Source organism: Monodelphis domestica, chromosome 4, assembly GCF_027887165.1.
Source record: "Monodelphis domestica isolate mMonDom1 chromosome 4, mMonDom1.pri, whole genome shotgun sequence".
Taxonomy (NCBI): Eukaryota; Metazoa; Chordata; class Mammalia; order Didelphimorphia; family Didelphidae; genus Monodelphis; species Monodelphis domestica.
The window spans coordinates 83363461-83386071 of NC_077230.1; the positions used below are offsets into that span (position 1 = coordinate 83363461).

Below are 22611 nucleotides of genomic sequence, written 5' to 3' on the forward strand. Positions count from 1 at the left end.
ATACACTTATTTAGCTTTCTTCTTCCTCTCTCATGATTTATTATTTTTTTAAAAAATTTCCTGACCTAATAAGGCATACAGTGTCCCTTTTCAGTTCAGTTCACTAACAGAGATTTACTGAGAACTAAAAGCTACATGCCAGCCAACCTTAAAACCAAAAAGATGTGGGTTCATTTCAGACCTCAAACACATACTCATTACCTGATCTTAGGCCAAACACTTAACCTTTATCTTTTAGATCATTCTCTGAGATTACATGTCACAAAGCAGGTGCTAGCCTGTATTGGTAGTAAGAATTTCCTGTGGTGGCGAACCTTTGGCATATATATGCCAGAGGGGCCACTCAGAGTCCTCTCTGGGCACGTGAGTTGTTGCCCCAGCACAGAATTTGCCAGAGTTCCTTACTAGAAAACCAGAGGGACACAGAACTGAGCTGCTCCCCATCTCCTCTCCATGGGCTCTTGAGATCATCACCCATCCTTTTAAAAGGTTTGCCATCACTGCCCTATTCCAGTGAAATCACAGGTCCAGGCTTTATCCCTACCCTATGTTTGGGGCCCTCAATGAGATAGGGCATGAGAAGGAGAAGATATAGAGAGTCCTAGATTTTGGAACTGGAAGATATAACAAAGGCCATCAGGTCTAACTTGTCATTTTACAGATGAGGAAGTTAATGAGGCATAGAGAAGGTGTATATGACTTATCCAAAGTTATACAGGTTATAAGTGCTAATACTGGAAATAAAATGATTTCAGCTGCCCAGAAGTTCTAGGTATATTTTCAGCCCACCTTTAGGAATAGCTCATCATTGTTGTTCAGGCATTGTCATATCTGACTCTTTGTGACTCCATAGACAATACTGTCCATTGGATTTTCTTGGCAGAGATACTGGAGTGTTTGCCATTTCCTTCTCCAGTGAATTAAGGCAAACAGAGGATAAATGTTCCCAGGGTACAAATTTTTAAAACCCACATTCCCCTCTGTGATCCTTTAGGAGACTTGTCTCCCCAATGGATCATTTCAAAATTTGCAAACTAAAGATACATACATTTTGTATAAGGGGAAAATACAACAACCTAGGGATAAGGAAACAAAGGGGAAACAAGAACAAAACCAATTAGGAGGAAATCCCCTTTCACACAACATACAAAAATAAAAACATTTAACAAAAAAATTCAGTTAATAAAAACAAATGCATTTTAGCAAAAACAAATGGATTTAAGTCTCCCCTCCCCCCTTCAATCTTGCATATCCTGTTTGCTCAGTATTTCTTTTCACCACCTCCTGTAGGGCATTAGGAACCAAGCCATCATGGATTGACAAATTAATTCACACTCTTCTGCGTGTGGCAGATGCAAATGTGATCGCAGTGGACTGGGTTTATGGATCCACAGGTGTTTATTTCTCAGCTGTTGACAATGTGATAAAACTTGGTCTGGAGATCTCCCAGTTCATCAGCCATCTACTGGTAAGACCCAAAGAGAATGGCTTGTGTAAAGGGGGAGGTAGAGGTGAAGAGGGCAGGGACTGGGGCTGTTAACATTTCAGATGACGAAGCCTTCCTAGAGTTTGACTGAAAGGTCTTATCTCCAAGGTTTGGACTAGTTGAGGAACTTCTTGGAATCTGTGTTGGATTGCTGTAGCATGATTCAACTTGGCTAGCTCATTCTGATTATCCCATTTCAGGTGCTCGGAGTGTCAGAGTCCTCCATCCACATCATTGGGGTCAGCCTGGGAGCACACGTTGGGGGAATGGTAGGCTACTTCTATAAAGGCCAACTGGGAAGGATCACAGGTAATGTTCTACCTTGGCTTTGGGATCATTTGCTCGTGTTTTGAAATAATCCCATTAGACTGCATGTTCCTTAAAAACAGGGACTGTCTTTTATCTTTCTTTGTAATCTCAGTACTTAGCAAAGAACCTGACATACAGTAGGTGTTTATAAATGCTCCTTGATTGACTGACAGCACTACTAACAGCCCTGAGGTAAGAAGAAGGGATTATATCACACTGCTGATTTTTACCTGGTAGTTCCTTTTCAAAACAATGTTATTCTACTATATCGTGACATAAACCAATATGGCATAATAGATTAGAGGGCCAGTTTGGAGATATGGAAGACCAAGGTACTCATATCAGCTATGTAACCCTGAACAAATTCTCTGATCCCTTGGGGTCCCAAGAAACTTTCTCAGACTTTGAGTTTCAGAGAAGACATTGACCTATAATTGGTAAAGGAATTTTTCATGGGGAGCCTTCTATACTGAGATCTGGTTAAAAAAGCATGTACATACTTACACTGGAGTGGTTTACCATTTCAAGTGCTGGGCCTGGAGTCAGTAGGACCTGAGTTCAAATCAGGCTTCAGATACATCCTAGCTGTGTGACCCTGGGTAAGTCACTTAGCCTTGCTTGTCTCAGTTGCCTCATATGTAAAATAAGCTAGAGAACAGCATAGTGCATAGAGTGTCAGACCTGAACTTTAGAGGACCTAGGTTCAGGACTGGACCCAGATACTTCCTAGCTATGTGACCCTAGGCAAGCCACTTAACCCCATTGCCTAACCTTTGCTGCTCTTCTGTCTTAGAACTAATACTAAGGAAGAAGGTAAGGGTTTAAAAAAAGAAAAAGAGCTGGAAAAGGAAATGGCAATACTTCGGGATCTTTGCCAAGAAAATCCCAATATGGGAATCACAAAGAGTCAGACAAATACAAAACAACAACATATATACATGCATAAATATATGATAAATATAATAGTGATATTATATTTTATTATTTATTAATATTAACATTAAAATGTAATAAAATATATTATACATATAAATATAATAAATATACATAGCATGTATGAGAGTATATATGTATAAATGTTATTATATGAAAAGCTGTAATTATTATTAGTATCATAAATCTCAAGTTGGAAGAGACTTCAGAGGCCATCAGTCTAACATGCTGGTTTTACATCTGAGGGAAACCGAGGCTCAGGGAGTTTTACTGACTTGCTTAAAATCCTACACATAGTAAGTGTTCAAGGTGGAATTTGAACCCATCTCCTTTGGCTCCATAACCAGTGCCCTTCCTATTCCTTAGACTTCCTCCCAACCCCTTTTCATGAATAGTTGTGGTGGGGAGATAGATGTGATAGAAAGAGGCCAGGATTTGGAGTCAGCGAACCTGCTTTAGAGTCAGGCCTCTGAAATGTGTGACTTCTGAAACTTGGGGCCATTTAATTATACAAATATTTATGAGGTAGAATGTTCAAGGCACCCCTGGACACTGGAGATGCAAAGTTCTGTTGGGTTTTTTTTTTTAATAACATAGTTCTTGCCCTCAGAGCACTCACATTCTGTAGTCAAGTTCCTTAAACTCTTTAGGCCTCAGTTTACTAATTAGTAAAATAATAGGGTTGGACAAAATCATCTCTTCAACCCTTTTTGCTCTAAATCCTCCATCACTATAGTATAGAGGGAAAAGCTTGAGTCCTTGACCCTGACACTAGCTTTTTTTGGTCACAATTTTTGTCACAATTTTTTTGTCACAATCTTTGAGTTTATTTTTTTAAATTATTTATTTATTTATTTTATTCATTATTTTATTTCTGAGTTTATTTCTTTATAAAATGGAGAGATTGGCAATACTCGGCACTCCATGTTCCAGGGCTATTGTGAAGAAATACTTTGCAAGCTTTATAGCATTAAATAACGTGGGACATTATTATTATTATTCAGTGGTAGTTTAAGCCATTTCTAATTTTATAGAGAAAAAGAGGAGTCAACAATAGCCCCAAATTAATTTTAATAAAAAGCAGGGGGAAGTGTCTGCTGTAAAGTTAATCCTGAACTAGTTCTTTCTCCCAAAGGATAATTAGAACTTTTTTTAATGGGATATGAGACATTTGGCTTCTTTGGGGTGTGGCCCTTTGGGACACTTCTGCAGGGTGGGGTGAAAAGACAGTGCTATTAATACCCTTGAAATCTTCAATCCTAGACAATATCCTAGTTTCCCTACCCTAGTTAAAGCTATTTCCTCAGCCAGCCTCAATGAGCCTTTACTAAAAGACTACAATCTTCAAGAAAGCAACAATGCCATTCCTTTCTTGGATTCAAAATGCATAGCTCTAGGAGTGGCACCAATCCCAGCTTCTAGATGGTTTTTCCTCTTGTGCCAGGGGAAGGTGTTTCTGAAATCAGAGTTTTTATTGCCAGGACTGGATCCTGCAGGACCAGAGTACACCAAGGCCAGCCTTGAAGAACGACTGGATCCTGGAGATGCCCTATTTGTGGAAGCCATTCACACAGATACAGACAGTAAGTTCTGGATTCTTTCCTTCTTTGGGTCTCAGGTATAGTGGGGGGCAGGGGAGTGAAACCCAGAAGACTTGAACTCTGGCTATGACCTTGCCACTAAGTAAATCTGCCTATCTCGGACAAATCATTCCATGGGCCTCAGTTTCCTCATCTGTTCAATGGAAGGGAGGGATAGATAATCTCTAAGGATGCCTCCAGCTTTAAAATTTCTTAAAACTTAAAAATCCAGTGATTAGAGCATCACTGAAGCTAGTGATTTTATTTTTAGCTCTCAGTGGGTAGGAATATTCTCATTCATAGACTAGAAATGTTTCTTTGGAATTCTTGATTTCTGACTCAGGCCCAAACCCCATGCTGATAATCATAAGTGGGAGGGAAAAGGAGAGAGAGAAGGCATAGCACTGCTTTTTTGCTCTTCTGTGGTTTGGGGGGTTTCATCAACGCAATAATAGCCTCCTGTGTTACCAAGATATACTCTGAAAAAAAACCAGCTTAAGCCTTGATTCTGGTGAAGAGAGGGGTCATTTTTATCTTCCATAGTGAATTGTGGAGAGAGAAGAGTGGCCTGGCCTTGGAATTCTGCTTTTGACACATTAGATATGTGACCCTGGGCAAGTCACTTAACCCCCATTGCTCAGCCCTTAGCACTCTTCTACCTTAGGATCAAGACATGGTATATTGATTCTAAGACAGAAGGGAAGGGTTTAAAAAATACTCATTTATTTCACCAAGGGCTCCCACCTCTCAGGTCTATATTTCAAAGGTCAACTCAACTCAAGAAGTATTTATTCAATGCCTCCTATGTACAGGGTTCTGGAGGATCCAAAGACAACCATAATTGTTTTTTGCCCTTACGGAGTTTATATTCTACCAGATATTGGCTGGCATCTCTTCCCAGGGTACCTGAAAAAAGTCAGTTTCAGGACACTACCCCAAAGGGCAAAGGAGGGAGGCACTGCTGGTTACCCTGAAGAGGAAGGCTCTCACTATTCTGGGCTCTTTCCCCCCACTTCTTTCACCTGCTTTGAATGCATTCAGAAGAGCATTGGAAAAGAATCTTCATTCTGCTGTTTACAACTGAATAATTTGGGGTCAACATCTCCCCTCTTTGAGGTCTGGAATTGTTATACCCTTCAGCTCTACTCCTTTTAATCGTTTTCTTTGCTATTCTACATCTTTTACTTTTCCAAATGAAATTTATTATTTTATCAAATTGTATAAAGTAAACCTTTGATATTTTGATTGGCGTAGCATTAATGGGGCAGTTAGGTGAGGAGGTAGATGGAGTGATTGGCCAGAAATCAGGAAACCATCTTCTGGAATTCAAATCTGGCCTCAGATACTAGCTGTGTACCCTGGGCAAGCCACTTAACCCTGTTTACCTCAGTTCCACGTCTGTCAAAGGAGCTGGGAAAGGACGTGGCAAACCACTCTAGTGTTTGTGCTAAGAAAGTTCCCCTGAAGTTTCCTGCTCTGTAAAAATGAGGAAATTGGATGAGGTGATCTTGGAGATCTCTTCTAGCTCTAAATGAAGTTCCAAATCTATGTCCCATTGTCAACGTAAGCATCAAAATGTGGTCTATTGACAAAAATGACACTAGAGTGGGAAAAGTGCTGAATTTAAAGACAAGAAGCTTGACTTCAAGTGCTATAAAATTGGAAGTGGACCCTCTCACCTGGAAATGACTCAGTGAGACAATGTGGAAATACATCCTAATTGTCCTTTTGTGTGAGCAACATAAAGGCATCTGATTCATAAACATTTCTTTAAAATTCAGAAAAGGAATAGGAAAATTAAGCAAGGAAACAAGCATTTAGCAGCATGTCTTTTGCTTCCTCAGTATGGAAATATCTACCAGAGGGCTGGTAAAGGTTTATTTTATTTTATTTTATCTTTTTGTTAAATCCTTACCTTCTGTCTTAGAATCAGTGCTGTGAATTGGTTCCAAGGCAGAAGAGTAGTAAAGGCTAGACAATAAAAGTTAAGCGGTTTACCCAGGGCCACACAGCTAGGAAGTGTTTGAGGACAGATTTGAACCCAAGATGGCCCATCTCTAGGCTTTATTCTCAATGCACTGAGTCACATAAATACCCCCTAGAAAAAGTTTAACAGGCTCTTGAGAAAAAAGAAGTGCAATATATTTTAAAGTTTAATCTTCATTATTAACATTTTCTCTATCACTTAAAAAAGTTCTTATTGATATTTTCTGTTTCTTATCACTGTAGTTATCCCAAGTATCTCTCCCCCCCAAGAAAACTATCCTAATAACAAATTATATTTTTGAGAGAGTAAAAAAATTCAGTGCAAGGAATGAATACATTTTAAAATATCTGAAAACATGTGAAATGTGTAACATCGGTGGACCTCCCACCTCCTCAAAGGAATAGGTTGGGATGGTGTCCTCTCATCTCTTCAGGTATGTACTGTTTGATTTTTATAATTTTATTACATTTGCTTTTGACTTTTTGGTGTGTTTTTCCCCCTCCATTTACATGGTTGTGATCATTGTGGATATTGTTTTCTTGACTGCTTAATGCATTGTATCACTTTACAAAGATCTTCCATATTTCTCTGTACTTATCACACACATCATTTCTTACAGCGTAGTAATATTCTATTATGTTCATGTACCACAATTTGTTTAGCCATTCCCCAGTCAATGGACATTTGTTTCCAATCCTTAGCTATTACAAAAAGTACTGCTATTAATATTTTGGTGTATGTAAAGACTTTCCTCTTATCAGTGGCTTCCTAGCCCAAGAGTGGAATCTGGTTCAAAGGATATGGACTTTTTTTGTCACTTTATTTGAATAATTCCAAATTGCTTTCCACAAAGGTTGTACCATTGCACAACTCCATCAACAATGAGTTAGGGTGATAAACATTTGACAAATCCTCCAACATTGATCACTGACATTTTTGCCAATTTCCAGGTATAAAATGAACCCTTTGGGTTATTTTGATTTGTATTTTTCAATCAATTAGCAATTCAGAACATTCTTTCATGTAATTGTGAATACTTTGCGATTCTTCTTTGGAGAAATACTTGTTTATACTCTTTAACCATTTATCTATTGGAAAATAGCTATGTTTTCTATATATTCATTAGTTATTTATATATCTTGAATACCAAACTCTTATTACAGAAATTTAATGCAAAGATTTTTTCCCTTTTAGATCACTTCCCTACTTTTTAAAAATTAAAAAATTAAAATTAAAAAAATTCCTAATAACAAATTTTCATATGTTTTCTGAAGTTATATGATCCAGATTGTCTTCCTCCCTTCTTCCCTCTCCCCCCCTGGAGCTGGCAAACAATTCGCTCTGGGTTACATATGTATTATAATGCAAAACCTGTTTCCACATTATTTTTGTAAGTTTTTTGTAAGTGAATAATTTTTGTAAGTGAATAATCTTATAAAATCCAAATCCCAAAACATATACCCAAATAAACAAGTGATAAATCATATGCTCCCATCTGCATTCTGACTCCAACAGTTCTTTCTCTGGAGGTAGAGAGCATTCTTTGTCTTAAGTCCCTCAGAATTGTCCTGGATCATTGTATTGCTGTTAGTAGCAAATTTGATTGCTCCACAATATTTCTGTTACTGTGTACAATGTTTTCCTGGTTCTGCTTAATTTCACTCCACATCAGTTCATGCAGGTCTTTCCAGCTCTTTCTGAAAGCACCCTATTAATCATTCCTTAGAACACAATAGTTTTCCATCACCATCATGCCACAAAAGAATTAGTTTCCCTCAATTAGGTAATGGCTGAACAAATTGTGGCATATTAAGGAATATTATTCCTTAGAATATTTTTGTAAAAGTGGATTTGTTTTTTGTAAGCAACAAATTTCAGAGTTTTCTCCCGTATTCAATTCATCACTCTTTGTCATTTTATTGGATGGCTTACTTAATCCATTCACATTTTAAATTATGAGGGGTTTATATTTTCCTCCATTTGTCACTAATATTGTTTTTTGAAGTTATGATTCTCCCCCTCTTCTGTTATAAACACTAGTATGCTCCTTTAGTTATTTTACCTTAATTTTTTTTAAGTTAACCCCTATTCACTGGCTTTTTTCTCCTTCTCCTCCTTCTCCTTGATCCTCTCCTCTCATTCATTTCCCCTTTCCCTTTGAGAATTTGCTCATTAGTTCCTTTTTCTTTCTTGCTTTTATCTGGTTATATTAATTCTTTCCTTTTTCTCTCTTTCAAATAGATAAGTAGATTTTCTCTTCTTCTCCTCTTTTTTTCCTGTCCCTTTCCAAAAAGGATTTCTCTCACTGTTCATTATCTATCTTTTCCTTCTGTCTACTCTAGACCCTCATTCTGACTCCTTACTGCTATGACTTTCTCTGTACTCCTTATGCAGTCAAAATTTCCAAGGAATCTATTCCAGGTTCTCTCCTAGAGGCAATTTTCACCGTTACATTTTAGAGTTTGTTTTGAGTATTGTCCTTTTTCATTGGACCTCTTTCCTAGAATGATGCTACTTATTTCAAGTGTCAAAGAGGATACTTCCCATTGGTAGAGCCACTGCAACCATATCCCAGATTATCCATCCCACCACTGACCTATACTCTCCTCTTGTTACCTTCTCCCCATCCCCACCCCCATTTTCCTCACTTCTCCTCGATGGGTCCATGCTCTCTTCCTCTCTCAGGTTCTAGTTGTTCCTAGGAGTTCCAACTTCCACCTTCCAGAGATAGGACAAGTAAGATTTTCAATCACAAATTCCCCTGATCATAGCCAGCATAAGATCCCCACCTCCTTTCACAGATCATCTCTCTTCACTGATAGGAGCATTCATCAATAGAACTCTCTCCTACCATCAAAGCAAGACCTCCTTCATTCCCCAAATTTTCAATCCTTCAGTCCTCCTCATCCTCTTCTTCCTCCTCCTCCTCCTTCTCCTCCTCCTCCTCCTCCTCACCTGTAGGCTCTTGTCTTTCTGAGACATAAGGGTCACCTTCTCCTCATTGTTTGCCCTAGATCTGAAAAGAGCACATCATGTAACCCTCCTTATTCCTCTGCTCTCATCTCTCCATTCCATTTACTCTTCCATGTTGTAATATATTCTGACAGAACAATAGCAAAACATTGATTCATTGGTAATTAGGGTGTTGCCAGATAATGTCCATAATTCCCCAGGCTCATATCTTCATTGTTACCTCCACAAGATTTATTACATCTCTTTTTGTGTACATTTAGAAAGAAGTTTCTTACTGGTCTCTCTGATGCCACTTTATTGATGCTGGCCTTGGCTGCTGTGTGTATTCACTCCTCTTGCATTTTTTTAAGCCTTTACTTTCTGTCCTAAGAACAATTCTAAAACAGAAGGGCAAGGGCTAGGCAAATGGTATTAAGTGACTTGCCCAAGGTCACATAGCTAAGAAGTGTCTGGGGCCAGATAGAACCCAGGGCTTTTTGACTGCAGGCCTGGCACTCTATCTAATGTGCCACCTAGCTGCTCCCTCCTCTTGTATTTATATGGGCTACTTAACAAGCAAATAAACTCTTGGTTTTCAGTTTTTTTTTAAAATGTTTAAAACACCTTTTTATGATTAAACATCATCTTTTTTATTCATAGTTAAGCTTGGATTTGCAGGGTAGGCCACCTTGAGGTTCATCTAGAGCTCCATTGCTCTTCATAACACATTATTTCATTCCCTCCTACATTTTCTGGGAGTACAAAATAGTCTTGTATGATTCAAATGTCCTTTCCTTTGTATCTGAAGGTCTTTCACTATCTCAACATCTGTATTTGAAAGGCTTCTCCTGATGGCTGACAGAACTTCTGGTTTCTGAATTTAATTGTTAAATTTAACCACTATGAAGTTTGCAACTTTGAGTTTTTTCAGGAAGTGATCTGTGAATTTTTAAAATTAGTATTTTAGTTTTTATGTTCAGAAGTTCTGGGTGTTTCTAACATTTACTGCATTCTGATGTCAAGGGTTCTTTTTGTGGTTGTCACTCTGCCATGTTTTTTTTTTTTATGTCATATTCCTTGAAGAGACCTGTGGGTTGTAACTATCCTGTCTTTCATGTCATTATGTTTTGCTTGCATTGTGAGCATATTTTCTTTTAATATTGTTGTTTTTTGCTTTTCTTCTTCTAGATTGTCTTTCATTTCTGTTTATTTGTATTCTATTTGTATTGTATTATTTGTATCTATTGTTCTTGCTTTTGTTTCTTTGGTGAGATTTGCCATTGGAGGTTCCAGTTTTTCTATTTTATTTATTATGTTTGATTTGCAGGTCATAAATTCTGCCCTTATAATTTTTATTTTGCTTTTGAACTACAAAGAAACAGTGCATTGTTCCATGTTTTCATATTCTACAGGGTCCTCTATCTCATCAAATGTTGGATCATCTTCCTTTGTTTTGCAGTATTTATTCATACATGCCTAAACATTTAGTATCTAAATGTAAATAATATTAATATATAAATAAAATGGTTTACATTTAGTAGATCTAGAGGACATTTTTTATTCTATTGTAAATTTCCCCCCCCTATTGATTATCTGCTCATGTTCAAAGTCTTTGAGTTCTTCTTTTGTAATCTCAATCTTATTTCCTCCAATCTTATTTCCTTCCACTTTCTGACTTCCTCTGCCTGCCCCTCCTCCCCCACCTTTTAAACTTACCTTCTGTTTTAGAATCAATACTAAATATTTATTTCAAAAGCAGAAGAGTGGTAAGGGCTAGGCAATGGGGGTGAAGTGATTTGCCCAGGGCCACAAAGGTAGGAAGAGTCTGGGGCCAGATTTGCTCCCTCCTCTTTGAGGATGGTTTCCCTGAGGGCTAGATCTTAAAATGTTTCAGATTCTTTCCACACTGCACAATTCACAGTTCACCAGTGTAGGTCTCTGTCCTAAGTGACTTTTGGGTGTTCAGAACTACCCCCAGTTCATTTTGAAGAACAAAAGATCAAGAATATCCAGGGAAATAATAAAAAAAATACAAAGGAAGGTGGCCTTGCAGTTCCATATCTCAAACTATACTATAAAGCAGTGGTCATCAAAACAATTTGGTACTGGCTAAAGATACAGAAAGGAGGATCAGTGGAATAGACTTGGGGTAAATGACCTTAGCAAGACAGTCTATGACAAACCCAAAGACCCCAGCTTTTGGGACAAAAATCCACTATTTGATAAAAAAAAAACTGCTGGGAAAATTGGAAGACAGTGTGGAAGAGATTAGGTTTGGATCAATACCTCACACCCAAGATAAACTCAGAATGGGTGAATGACTTGAACATAAAGAAGGAAACTATAAGTAAATTAGGTGAACACAGAATAGTATACATGCCAGATCTTTGGGAAGGGAAAGATTTTAAAACCAAGCAAGACTTAGAAAGAGACACAAAATGTAAAATAAATAATTTTGACTACATCAAATTAAAAAGGTTTTGTACAAACAAAACCAATGTAACTAATATTATAAGGGAAGCAACAAATTGGGAAACAATCTTCATAATAAAAACCTCTGACAAAGGTTTAATTACTCAAATTTACAAAGAGCTAAATCAATTGTACAAAAAATCAAGCCATTCTCCAATTGATAAATGGGCAAGGGACATGAATAGGCAGTTTTCAGTTAATGAAATAAAAACAATTAATAAGCACATGAAAAAGTGTTCTAAATTTCTTATAATCAGAGAGATGCAAATCAGAACAACTCTGAGGTATCACCTCACACCTCGCAGATTGTCTAACATGATAACAAAGGAAAGTAATGAATGCTGGAGGGGATGTGGCAAAGTTGGGACATTAATGCATTGCTGGTGGAGTTGTGAATTGATCCAACCATTCTGGAGGGCAATTTGGAACTATGTCCAAAGGGCACTAAAAGACTGTCTGCCCTTTGATTCACCCATAGCACTGCTGGGTTTTTACCCCAAAGAAATCATAAGGAAAAAAGACATGTACAAGAATATTCATAGCTGCACTCTTTGTGGTGGCAAAAAATTGGAAAATGAGGGGATGCCCATCAATTGGGGAATGGCTGAACAAATTGTGGTGTATGTTGGTGATGGAATACTATTGTGCTCAAAGGAATAATAAAGTGGAGGAATTCCATGGAGACTGGAACGACCTCCAGGAAGTGATACAGAGCCAAAGGAGGAGAACCAGGAGAACATTGTACACAGAGACTGATACAATGTGGTACAATCGAATGTAATGGACTTCTCCATTAGTGTCAATGCAATGTCCCTGAACAATCTGCAGGGATCTAGGAGAAAAAACACCATTCACAAGCAGAGGACAAACTGAGGGAGTAAAAATACTGATGAAAAGCAACTGCTTGACTACAGAGGTAGAGGGGACATGACAGAGGAGAGACTCTAAATGAACACTCTAATGCAAATACCAACAACATGGAAATGGGTTTGGATCAAGGACACATGTGATACCCAGGGGAGGGGTGTCAGGAGGGGGGGGAGGAAAAGAAAATGATCTTTGTCTCCAATGAATAATGTTTGGAAATGACCAAATAAAATAATGTTTAAAATGTAAAAAAAAAAAAAAGAACTGCCCCCAGCTAAGTACTGTGGCTTTCCTCTCAGTCTTAGTGGAGGGCTGCCTGGTCCTAGTGTCCTCTCACAATCCCTCTGGGCAGTTCAGAAAGGTATCATGCTGGTGGTGCTATGGCATTGTCCACCTCCACATCAGCAATCAGCGCTTTGCAGTGCAAGAGAGCTATGTCCTGCACACAAGAGCTGTGTCCCCCAGCATGACTTTGCTCCTGAAGAGCTGTCATCTGCTACAGTCACCTTCTCTCATGGCCTGGCAGATTCTGCAACCTGGAGCAGGGGCCTCAGTGGCACTGGAAAGAGGGAGGAGAGACTAGGGTATGGGGTTCACTTTTGTTCCAAGTCCTGACCCAGATGTCAGGTCCTTGATGCCCATAGCCATAGTGTGGGAGGTGGGCTGGCATTCTGAGTGAGCGAAGAGTCAGTAAGCTTCTCTTCAACGGTTTTTTTTAAACCTTCTTTTGGATTCTGGGTGTCCTAGACCATGGAGGGAGCTGAAGTTGCTCGGTTTTTGGTGCATAATTTCTATTTTGGAGATGTCTGAGAGAGCGTGGGAATCAGAGAAAATGTTTAGCCTTTCATCTTGTTCCTCATATGACCACTCCGTCACCTCCTTAAGTCTAGACAATCAACAAAACAATACATCAAGCCCTATGTGTAGCATCTACCAGTTTTTATAAATGTAAATTTCTTATAAATGTTCACTCTAAAAATTTAACAATCTGCTCTCAGGAGCTAGTTCCCACACACCTACCAAATCTATTTTAAAATTACAAAAAAAAATTAAAGTTCTTTCAAGTATGAAACTGGTATATAGTCATAGATCTTGAGCTGGAAGGGATCTAAAAGGTCATTTAGGCCAATGTACTCATTTATAGATAAGGAAATGAAGGATGATTTGCCCAAGGTCATACAGATCAGAGGCAGGATTGGGATTCAAGTCTTCAGTCTCTAGAACCAGTGCTTTTTCGACTCTCCCCAAACCTTTCATGTATAACCTGCATAGTTTGAAATCTGACATTAGACTCAGTTAAAGTTTATTCTTCAACTCTCAGGGGAAACTGAAGTGACTTTGGGCCTTGGAGAAAGAGGCTAACATATTTTTTTATTCCTTTCAGATTTAGGTATCCGGATTCCAGTAGGGCACGTGGACTATTTTGTCAATGGTGGCCAAGACCAGCCAGGGTGTCCTTCATTTATTCATGCAGGTATATTGGCATCTAACCTCATAGATGAAGAAACAGAAGCAATGTCAGCTATCAAGTCTAACTCCCCTACTTTATAGATGTGGAAACTGAGATCCAGGAAAGCTAAACAAAGTGAGAATTAGAAATGGGTGTAGAAAAAGCTGCTTCCTCTGATTCCAGAGTACTTTCAACTGTCAGCTAAGGAAAGGAGCCCCTTAGATTCCCCCTTAATTCAGGAAATAACTGACAACCAGTGCTGATCTTGGGAATAAAGTCCTTAGACCACAAGGGCTGAGGCTACAATTTCCCTTGCAATTGCTTCCTTCTTAGGATGATATTCTGGGCAAGGAAGGCTTTTGAACAGGTGCCTGTGAGCCCCAGGGCTCTGGTAATGTTTTTGAGACTGGGCTGTTGAAAATAGGAATAACTAAATAAATGCAAGGGAAGGAAAAGCAGATTTGGCTTGGAAGGCCAAATGCAGGAAGAGAATTTGGAATTCTGGGGAGTGTTCTGGTACAGTTAACAGCCAGCCAGGAGGAGGGGGAGAGAGAGAGGAGAGAGACTATCGCAGCAGTTGGACTTAGCTCTCTCTCTCATCCACATCTCCAATTTCCTGCTTTGGTCCTGTGAGCTCCAGCCAGCAATTCCTTCATCCCAGAGACATCTTTGAACTCCTGGGAAGACTTCTCTTCTCATCTGTCTGCTCCTCTACCTCTGCTCACATCAGCTGAACCTTTGGGGCCTCGACCAGCCTGGTCACTAGTTTCCTCCTCCAGCTACCAGATTGGTACTTCCTCAAAGACTCTTTGGTGGTGGGCACAGACTAGGCAGTTAGACAGAAAGCTTGGGAAAGAGGTAGAGAGGCAGTTAGTGTAGCTCCAGCTTTGCTGGAGGCCGAAGAGACCCTTGCGGGTCAGAGGGATCTGGGACAGAGAGGTCTTCAAAGCTTAGGGAACTTCCTAGCCCACCACCCTGAGCCAGCTCCTCCTTTCAACCTCAATCCATCGGCTGCTTGTTTAAAGGATGAAGGCAGCTTGTTTTCAAAGCTCCAGGCCTGCGGTGGCCATCTTGCCTTGCCCATAGGCCAGGGACCATCAACTGCCACAAGTTGATGCTTTACAAACCTTTTGTAAGGGTACAAGTGCCATCTTCCGCTCTGTAATCCAGAGTGCCCAGCCAATTTCTATTTTAATTTTTTAATTTCCTTTTAAATTTATTTTTTAAGTGGATAAGTATAAACAGAGATCAAGGGAGTCTTCCCATGCCAATTTTTGACTACCCCCAGCCAGCATTGCCTTTCTCCTTGACTTTTTGGCCAAGACCTCCACCCAGCAGAGTAGAATTTCTCAGTTGCCTGACAGCTGGGTTGTGGGGTGGGGAAGTGAGAAATAGTTATGTGGGTGACTAAGGTGAACTTAAAAGTGTACTCTAGGGGACACTGAAGGACATTTTTTAGAGGGCAACAAAATGGAGTCATTTTAAGAAAGTGGTATAGAATTTCCAACAAGATGGGCAGAAAGCTACTTCCCCCTTAGCACTTTCCCCAAGATGTAGAACAGTTTAGAAGGCCCAATTTGAGATCACAGTGGATAGAGTGGCCAGCCTAGAGTCAGAAGGGACCTAGGTTCAAATCTTACCTCAGATACTTTCTAGCCGTAGGACCTGGGGCAAATCACTTAATTCCAAATGCCTAGCCTTTTCTGCTCTTCTGCCTTAGAAATGATAGTACTGGTTCTAAGGCAGAAGGAAGATGAGGTGTTTGTTTTTTTTTTCAAGATCCCATTTGATCCTCAAAAGAATCCTAAGAGGTATTATTATTCTCCAAAATTTACATTTGAAGAAACTAGGACAAATAGGCAAACAGGCCAAGTGATTTGCCCCCGGGGTCATACAGTTAATAAGTATCTGAGGCTAGATTTGAACTCAAGTCTTCTTGACTCCAGATCCAGTGCTTTATAGTCAGGCAGTGAGGTAGTAGAAAGAGCATTAACTCAGGATCAGGAGAAAGAGATTTTGTCCCAGCTCTTATACTAACTGATTATTTGACTTTGAAAAATTCATTTCTCCAGGCTCAAGTCTCCTCTTCCTTCAGTCTTTTATGCTGCTCCTCTCCCTGTCCTATCCCTCTTTGGGGCCTCTAGGTGGTAGAGTGGGTAGAGCTCTGACTTTGGAGTCAAGAGGACCTGAATTCAAATCTAACCTTAGACACTTCCTAGCTATGTGACCCTGGGAAAGTCACTTAACCCTGTTTGCCTTAGTTTCCTCTTCTGTAAAATGAGTTGGAGAAGAAAATGGCAAGCCACTCGAGTATCTTTGTCAAGAAAACCCCAAATGGGGTCACAAAGACTCAGACTCGACCAAACAGTCCTGCCCCTTCATGCTCATCTTTTAACCTTAGCTACCTGGGCCTCAGTTTTTTTTCCTCTCTAGAATGGAAAAGAAAACTGTTATCTAGGCTACTTGCATGGTGTAGTGATAAGAGAATACCTGAGTTTATTTTTGGGCAAATCTCCCAACCTCTTTATACCTGAGCTCCACAGTCTGTATGGTGAGAGTGGTTGAAGGGGATGCTCTCCTAAGACCCTTTCAACTCTAGGATCCTTTTAGCAAAGGTTCTCTAAATTAGGAGGTGAGAGTGAATGTCTCATTTTCACTTTCCATGACAACTTCTTTCAGGGTTTATCAAATTTGCTCTCTGTAAAAGGAGAGGTAGACTGACCTAGGAGATAAGAAGCAGGCTTCCAAATGGGAATGATTTGGTTCAATTCTCACCTTTTGCTAGATTTCTTAGCCTCTCTGGTCTTTAGGCACCTCTCAAGCTATAAATGGCTGAGAAAGCACCTATCTGTATGGGTGGAAGAAATTCCTTACCCTGAGTTCCCAGGGTAGTCTCAATCTTCCCCTCTCTACCTCCTTACTCTCAAAGAAAATACAATGACCTACAAAAGTAGGCAACCAGTGGATGGCCTTCTCCAATGGAAGCATGTAGATTGGAATGCGAAGACTTCTACCACTTTAGGCTGTTGATACAGTACAAGCCTGGAGTCATGAAGACATGAATCCAAATCTAGCCTCAAATACTTCCTAGCTCTGTGACCCTAGGCAAGTCACTTAACCTGTTTGCCTCAGTTTCCTCAACTGCAAAATGGAGATAACAGCACCTACCGCACAGAAGGTTGTTGTGAGAATTAGGTGAGATAATGTGTAAAGTTCTTAGTACATTTTCTTAGCACAAAATAAGTGTTATGTAACTGTATATCCCTTCCCTTCTTTCCCTCTGGAAATCTACCTTTGAATACTATTTGTTTCCATGTGGGAATCAGTCTCCAATTGAATAGCTGCTTCTCCACTATGAAGGGGAAAGGGAAGAGGAAATAAAATCCATTCCAAACCATATATCAGTTAACATTCAAAGTAGTGTTTTCAGTGGGACAGTCCCGAGTACTTACAGTCTGCCAATTTAGAGGTGAAGGGGAGTTACTGGCAGTCAGTGGAGAGGGGGGAATTTCCATTTGGGGCCTCACTTTTATATTTCTGTTCAGGTTACAACTATCTGATCTGTGACCACATGAGAGCTGTTCATCTTTACCTCAGTGCCTTGGAGAATTCCTGTCCACTGATGGCCTTTCCTTGCACAAGCTTCAAGGATTTCCGTTCAGGACAGTGTCTGGATTGCTCTCATCCCTTTCAGCATTCCTGCCCCAGAATTGGTAAAGTCTTCATCTTTGCAATGCTAGCAACTGCCCTAAATTTAAGTCCTGATTTTTTGTGATCAAGAAAAATCTTTTCCCTAAAGGAAAACAGGAAGCAACTGATGAAATTCTAAACTAATTCTCATTTGTAGTTGTATTCTGCATTCAGCTCCCTACCATTCACTGATTTAGCATTTCATTTATTTATTCATTCATTCTGCAACTATCATATGAAAGTTGCTGGAATGTAATAACATCTGAATACTTTCACTTAGAATTCCACTGAATTCGAAATCAGACAATCTAGTTTCAAATTCTGGCCCTTTTACTTATTTACTTTTAGAGTAAAAAAAAATAATTTTTATCTTCCATCTTCGAATCAATACTGCATGTTGGTTCCAAGGCATGATGCATTCTGATTCCAAGTCAGAAAAAGGGTAAGGGCTCGGGAGGTTAAGTGATTTGTCCAATGGCAACAGCTGAGAAGTATTAGCTGTCAAATTTGAACCCAGGGCTTCCTGTCTCTACTCCTAGCTTGCCATCCACTGAGCCACCTAGCTGTCCCACCCCACCCACCCAATATAAAGTCATCTTAGAGGAGAAGGAACTAGTCATTACAGTATCCGAAAAGGCCCCATGCAGAAGGTAGCATTTGAACTAAGTCTTGAAGGCAGGGAAGAGGTGAAGATGAGGAATGAGTGTGTTCAGGCATGGGGGACAGCCAGTACAAAGATGCGGAGGTAGGAGATGGAGCTTTGTGTGAGAAACAGTCAGTAGGACTAAACTGGAGGGGAAAAATACACAAGAATATAGGAAGGAGCTAGGTTGTAAAGTACTTTAAAAGTGAAAAAGTTGATATTTGATTCTAGAAAAAATAGGGGATCATTAGTTTCTTGAATAAAAGGATAACATAATCAGACTGGCATTTTGGCATCTAAGGGTAGGATGGGTCAGCAGGGAGAGATTTGACGCAAAGAACTACCTTAGAAAGCTGTTTCAGTAGTCTAGGCAAAAAAGGTGATAAAGGCCAGCCAGAGCAGTTGTTACATGAGGGGAAAGAAGACATTCTATTCAAGAAATGCCATGGGGGAAAAGTATGAAATTTGCCTGTTTATGTGGGGTGAGTGAGTGAAGAAGACAATGAGGATGTGAACCCCAGTACTTGGAAGGATAGTGGCTTCCTTAGCATAAAAGTTCAGAAGAGGGGTAGGTTTGGGGGAGGAGGAACAATGAATTCCATTTTGGACTTGGGTTTGAGATGTCCAACTGACATCCAGTTCAAAATGTCCTGAAGACAATGGGTGAGGTGGCCCTGGAGCTCAGGAGAGAGGCTAGACCTGGCCATTTAGATCTGGGAATTATCTATATAGGCATAAAAACTGAATGCAGATGGGTTGGTGAAAGAGGATAGAAAACGAGAAGAAAGCCCAAGATGGAGCTGTGAAGGATAGGTACAATTAGTGCATGTGACCTGGATGAAGACGGAGAAGGAAGTCATACAAGTAAGAAGATGAACAAGGAAGAGCAGTATCACCAAAACCCCAAGAGGAGGGAGTATCCAGCAGGTGATTAACAATGTTGAAGACCACATAGAGTCTGAGAAATGAGAAAAGATCAATATATTTGACAATGGAAAGATTATTGGTAACTTTGGCTTGGAAGGAGAAATTTTATTTGAGTGATGGAGCCAGAAACCAGATTGCACAGGGTTTAGAACTGAGTGAGGAGAGAGGAAAGCAGAGTTAGTTGAGAAGAACGGATGTAGGAGAATAGTGAACAGGAAACGTCAGATCAAGTGAGGGTGATCTGTAGACAGCAAGAAAGGAATCCAAATATTGGAAGAGATTAAAAATGAAAGAGACACAGAGACGGAAAGAAAGACAGACAGACAAAGAAATTAGGCGTGATAGTGAGAGCAATCTTTTGGAGAAAAGGCAAGAGGGGAGGATCAAAAGTTGATCTTAGAAAGAAGGGTTTACGTCTTCATCTAAGAATTAAGTGAAGGAGAAGTTAATGGAGGGATGATACCAGATAGATATAAAATAAGGAGAAAAGAGGGGGTTCACCCCAAATTACCACAGTTTTTTTCTCTTGTATTTAAAGAGCCTTAGCTGAGAGAATAGGTGAAGGGGTTCCATGGGAGCCTAAAGAGAGAAAAAAAGATTTGAAACAGCCACCATGGTGAGTTGGAAAGAGACTCAATTAGGAAGGAGTAGCATTGTCTAACCTAAGTGAAGGTCCAGCTAAGATTAGAAAAAGTAGATTGGTAGAGCCCCAAGTCAGGACATACTTGTGACCTTCTCGAGCACCATTTAATAGTGTATGAGTAGGAACAAAGAGGGTAGATAGAGGAACTGCTAATCAATCCAGGCTTCACAGAGATAAGATGAGGATATTAAAGGATTCAAGAGCAGAAGATAGTGAAGAATTGAATTAGTTCAGCAAAGGGATGTGTGTGCAGTGGGGGTCTCACCACTATTCAAGAGACCAGGAAAGTGTCCATCACAATGCAGTTGTTTATTGAGAGAGAGAGAGAGAGAGAGAGAGAGAGAGAGAGAGAGAGAGAGAGAGAGAGAGAAAAGCCTGGGGAAAAGTCTCTCACATCCTTGACCTGCTTCCTAGTCTGTTGGAACCCCCTCTCAAACTCCCACAGAGTTCAGTTAGAACGCTCTCTTGCCAGTTAGAGGTTCCAATTTATATTCTATTGGAACACTGATCAGGGTTTGGCTAGAGGTTCTAAACTGCATAGCAGAAAGATATATGGTACATAGGGTAAGGTTTACCGAAACTGGGAGAGAGATGCAAACTTACTCATGATTTAAAATATCAACTTGAAAGATATATCCCACAATTCCAAAAATACTTTGTATAGTATAGTAAAGATATACGTTGTTTCTGCTCCACTCAGTTAAAGGTATTGAACTTGCCTTCTTTTCTGAATGCGGTGAGGCAATCCAGGGAGAGACTAGTTGTTACTAGGGTCCTAGGGAAATTCATTTGGGATATATTCATAATGATTACCTTGGGAATAACTCACTTAATTTCTCACTCCACACAGGATGGATATTGTTGAGGGAAGCAAACGCTGCCAGAGTAGGGGTAATGGCCTAGAAAATACTGAGAGGCAGAGGAATTAGATATTACTGTGAGAGTTTGGGAGTCAAAAGGCAAAGATGCAGTGAGAGAAGAGAGCCCACTTCCAATTACATTATGATTCGATAAAGAAATTTCATAGTTCTTGAACTATGGTGGAACACTTATGGCTGATGGCATGGTCAAGGGTGTGACTGACCTGTGAGCAAGTAGCAGAGATTGAGCTGGAGGTCATGGAGTTGAGTAGATTGAGGAACTGGGAAGTTGGCGTATTTGAGGACCTTAATTATATTTTCAAAATCCTATAGTATGAGGACAACAGTTGGGCTAGAGAGGGAGGCTGTGAGCAAAGCACTGAACTTACTGTGAAAGAAAGGAAATTGTCCTCAGAGTCAGTAGATGATGACTGCCTGGATCTGGATTAGGTGATAAATTTATGTAAATATCAAGGGAGAAGCTTTTGAGTGAAAATGGTAGAGTATTCCAACTTCTTCAGTGAGACCTGTGAGTTGAGGAGCATGAAAGGAGATGTACTCAGACGTGGAAAGGGTAGTTGAGAATGCAGTGCTTTGGAAGGAACCAGTCTTTGTGAATGCCAGAAGAGGAAAGGAACACGAGAGGACTGTGCAAATATTATCTCATTTGAGCCTCATGACAACCCTGTGGAGTAGGTGCTATTATCCCCATTTTATAGTTGAGGTAGCTGAGGCAGGCAGAGGTTAAGGGACTTGCTCATAATTATACATCTGAGTCTAGTATTGAACTCTGGTCTTCATGATTCCAGACTCAGTGCTCTATCCACTGTGCCACCTATTTGTCTCTGTGGAAGAGGCAGGCAGAGTTAAATTAAGTAGGACCATGTGGATTGAGGTGGATGCAAATAGGGGAAGGGACAGCTCTAGTTGGGGAAGAAGGCTTGTTTTTTCCAAAGATAGAGGTATAATATCTCTGAGATGGGGAGAGGAACACTGGAAGGGATTATACTAGATGGAAAATGCATCTAAGCAGAGTATCAGAGGTTGGGAGGAGGTCTGCTCATGAAGGCAACTTTTTAGTAGGTTCAAGATCTGCCGGGCCAATCCTCAAGGTGGTCTCACAGCTTCTGACTCTGGAGATATGAGATAGTGTTATGTCCTAGGGCAGTGATAGTGAACCTTTTAGAGGCCTTGTGTCATGTCCTGGACCCCCCTCTTCTCCCTTATCTCAGATAAGGAAGGGAGAAAGTGTTTCCATTGGACTGCTGGGCAGAGGGGCAGGTTTGGGATTAGGGTTAGAAATGAATTTAGGGTTAGGATTAGAAATGACTTTAGGGTTAAGGTTAGAAATGACTTTAGGGTTAGGGTTAGAAATAAATTTAGGGTTGGGATTAGAATCTAGTGTTAGAGTTAGAATTGAATTTAGGGTTAGAGTTAGAAATGAATTTAGGGTTAGCAATAATTTAGGATTAGGGTTAGGGAGGGGAATGAGTGCTCCCCTCCCCTACAGCTCTGTTGCCTGTCACCTGCCCACCTTATCCCAGACGGGAGGGATTAAGTGGACTGCTGGGCAGATATGTGTGTCAAATAAAAACAGAATGTCCTCAGGTCTATTGAGAGGGGAAAGAGAACCGAGTCCCTCTGCCTTTTTAGTAATGAATTCTGGAGGTGACATGCTCAGAGAGAGGTCTTTGTATGCCTTTTCTGGCATATGTACCATAGGTTTGCCATCATGGTCCTAGGGCATCTGGAAGATTGATCAAAGAGAAAATATGATGCAGGCCTGGCAGTGTTGGGTGAACATACACAATT

At 40.1% G+C, this 22611-nt stretch overlaps 1 protein-coding gene across 1 annotated transcript in view; it reads left to right on the forward strand.

Moving 5' to 3' along the window:
* PLA1A (phospholipase A1 member A) overlaps nt 1-22611 on the forward strand; it is a 51295-nt gene that overhangs the window by 16890 nt on the left and 11794 nt on the right. The window contains exons 4-8 of the mRNA XM_007493735.3: nt 1291-1468; nt 1687-1795; nt 4210-4311; nt 13971-14060; nt 17582-17749. Coding sequence (XP_007493797.1) covers nt 1291-1468; nt 1687-1795; nt 4210-4311; nt 13971-14060; nt 17582-17749 — 647 coding nt within the window. The remainder of the gene's footprint in view (nt 1-1290; nt 1469-1686; nt 1796-4209; nt 4312-13970; nt 14061-17581; nt 17750-22611) is intronic.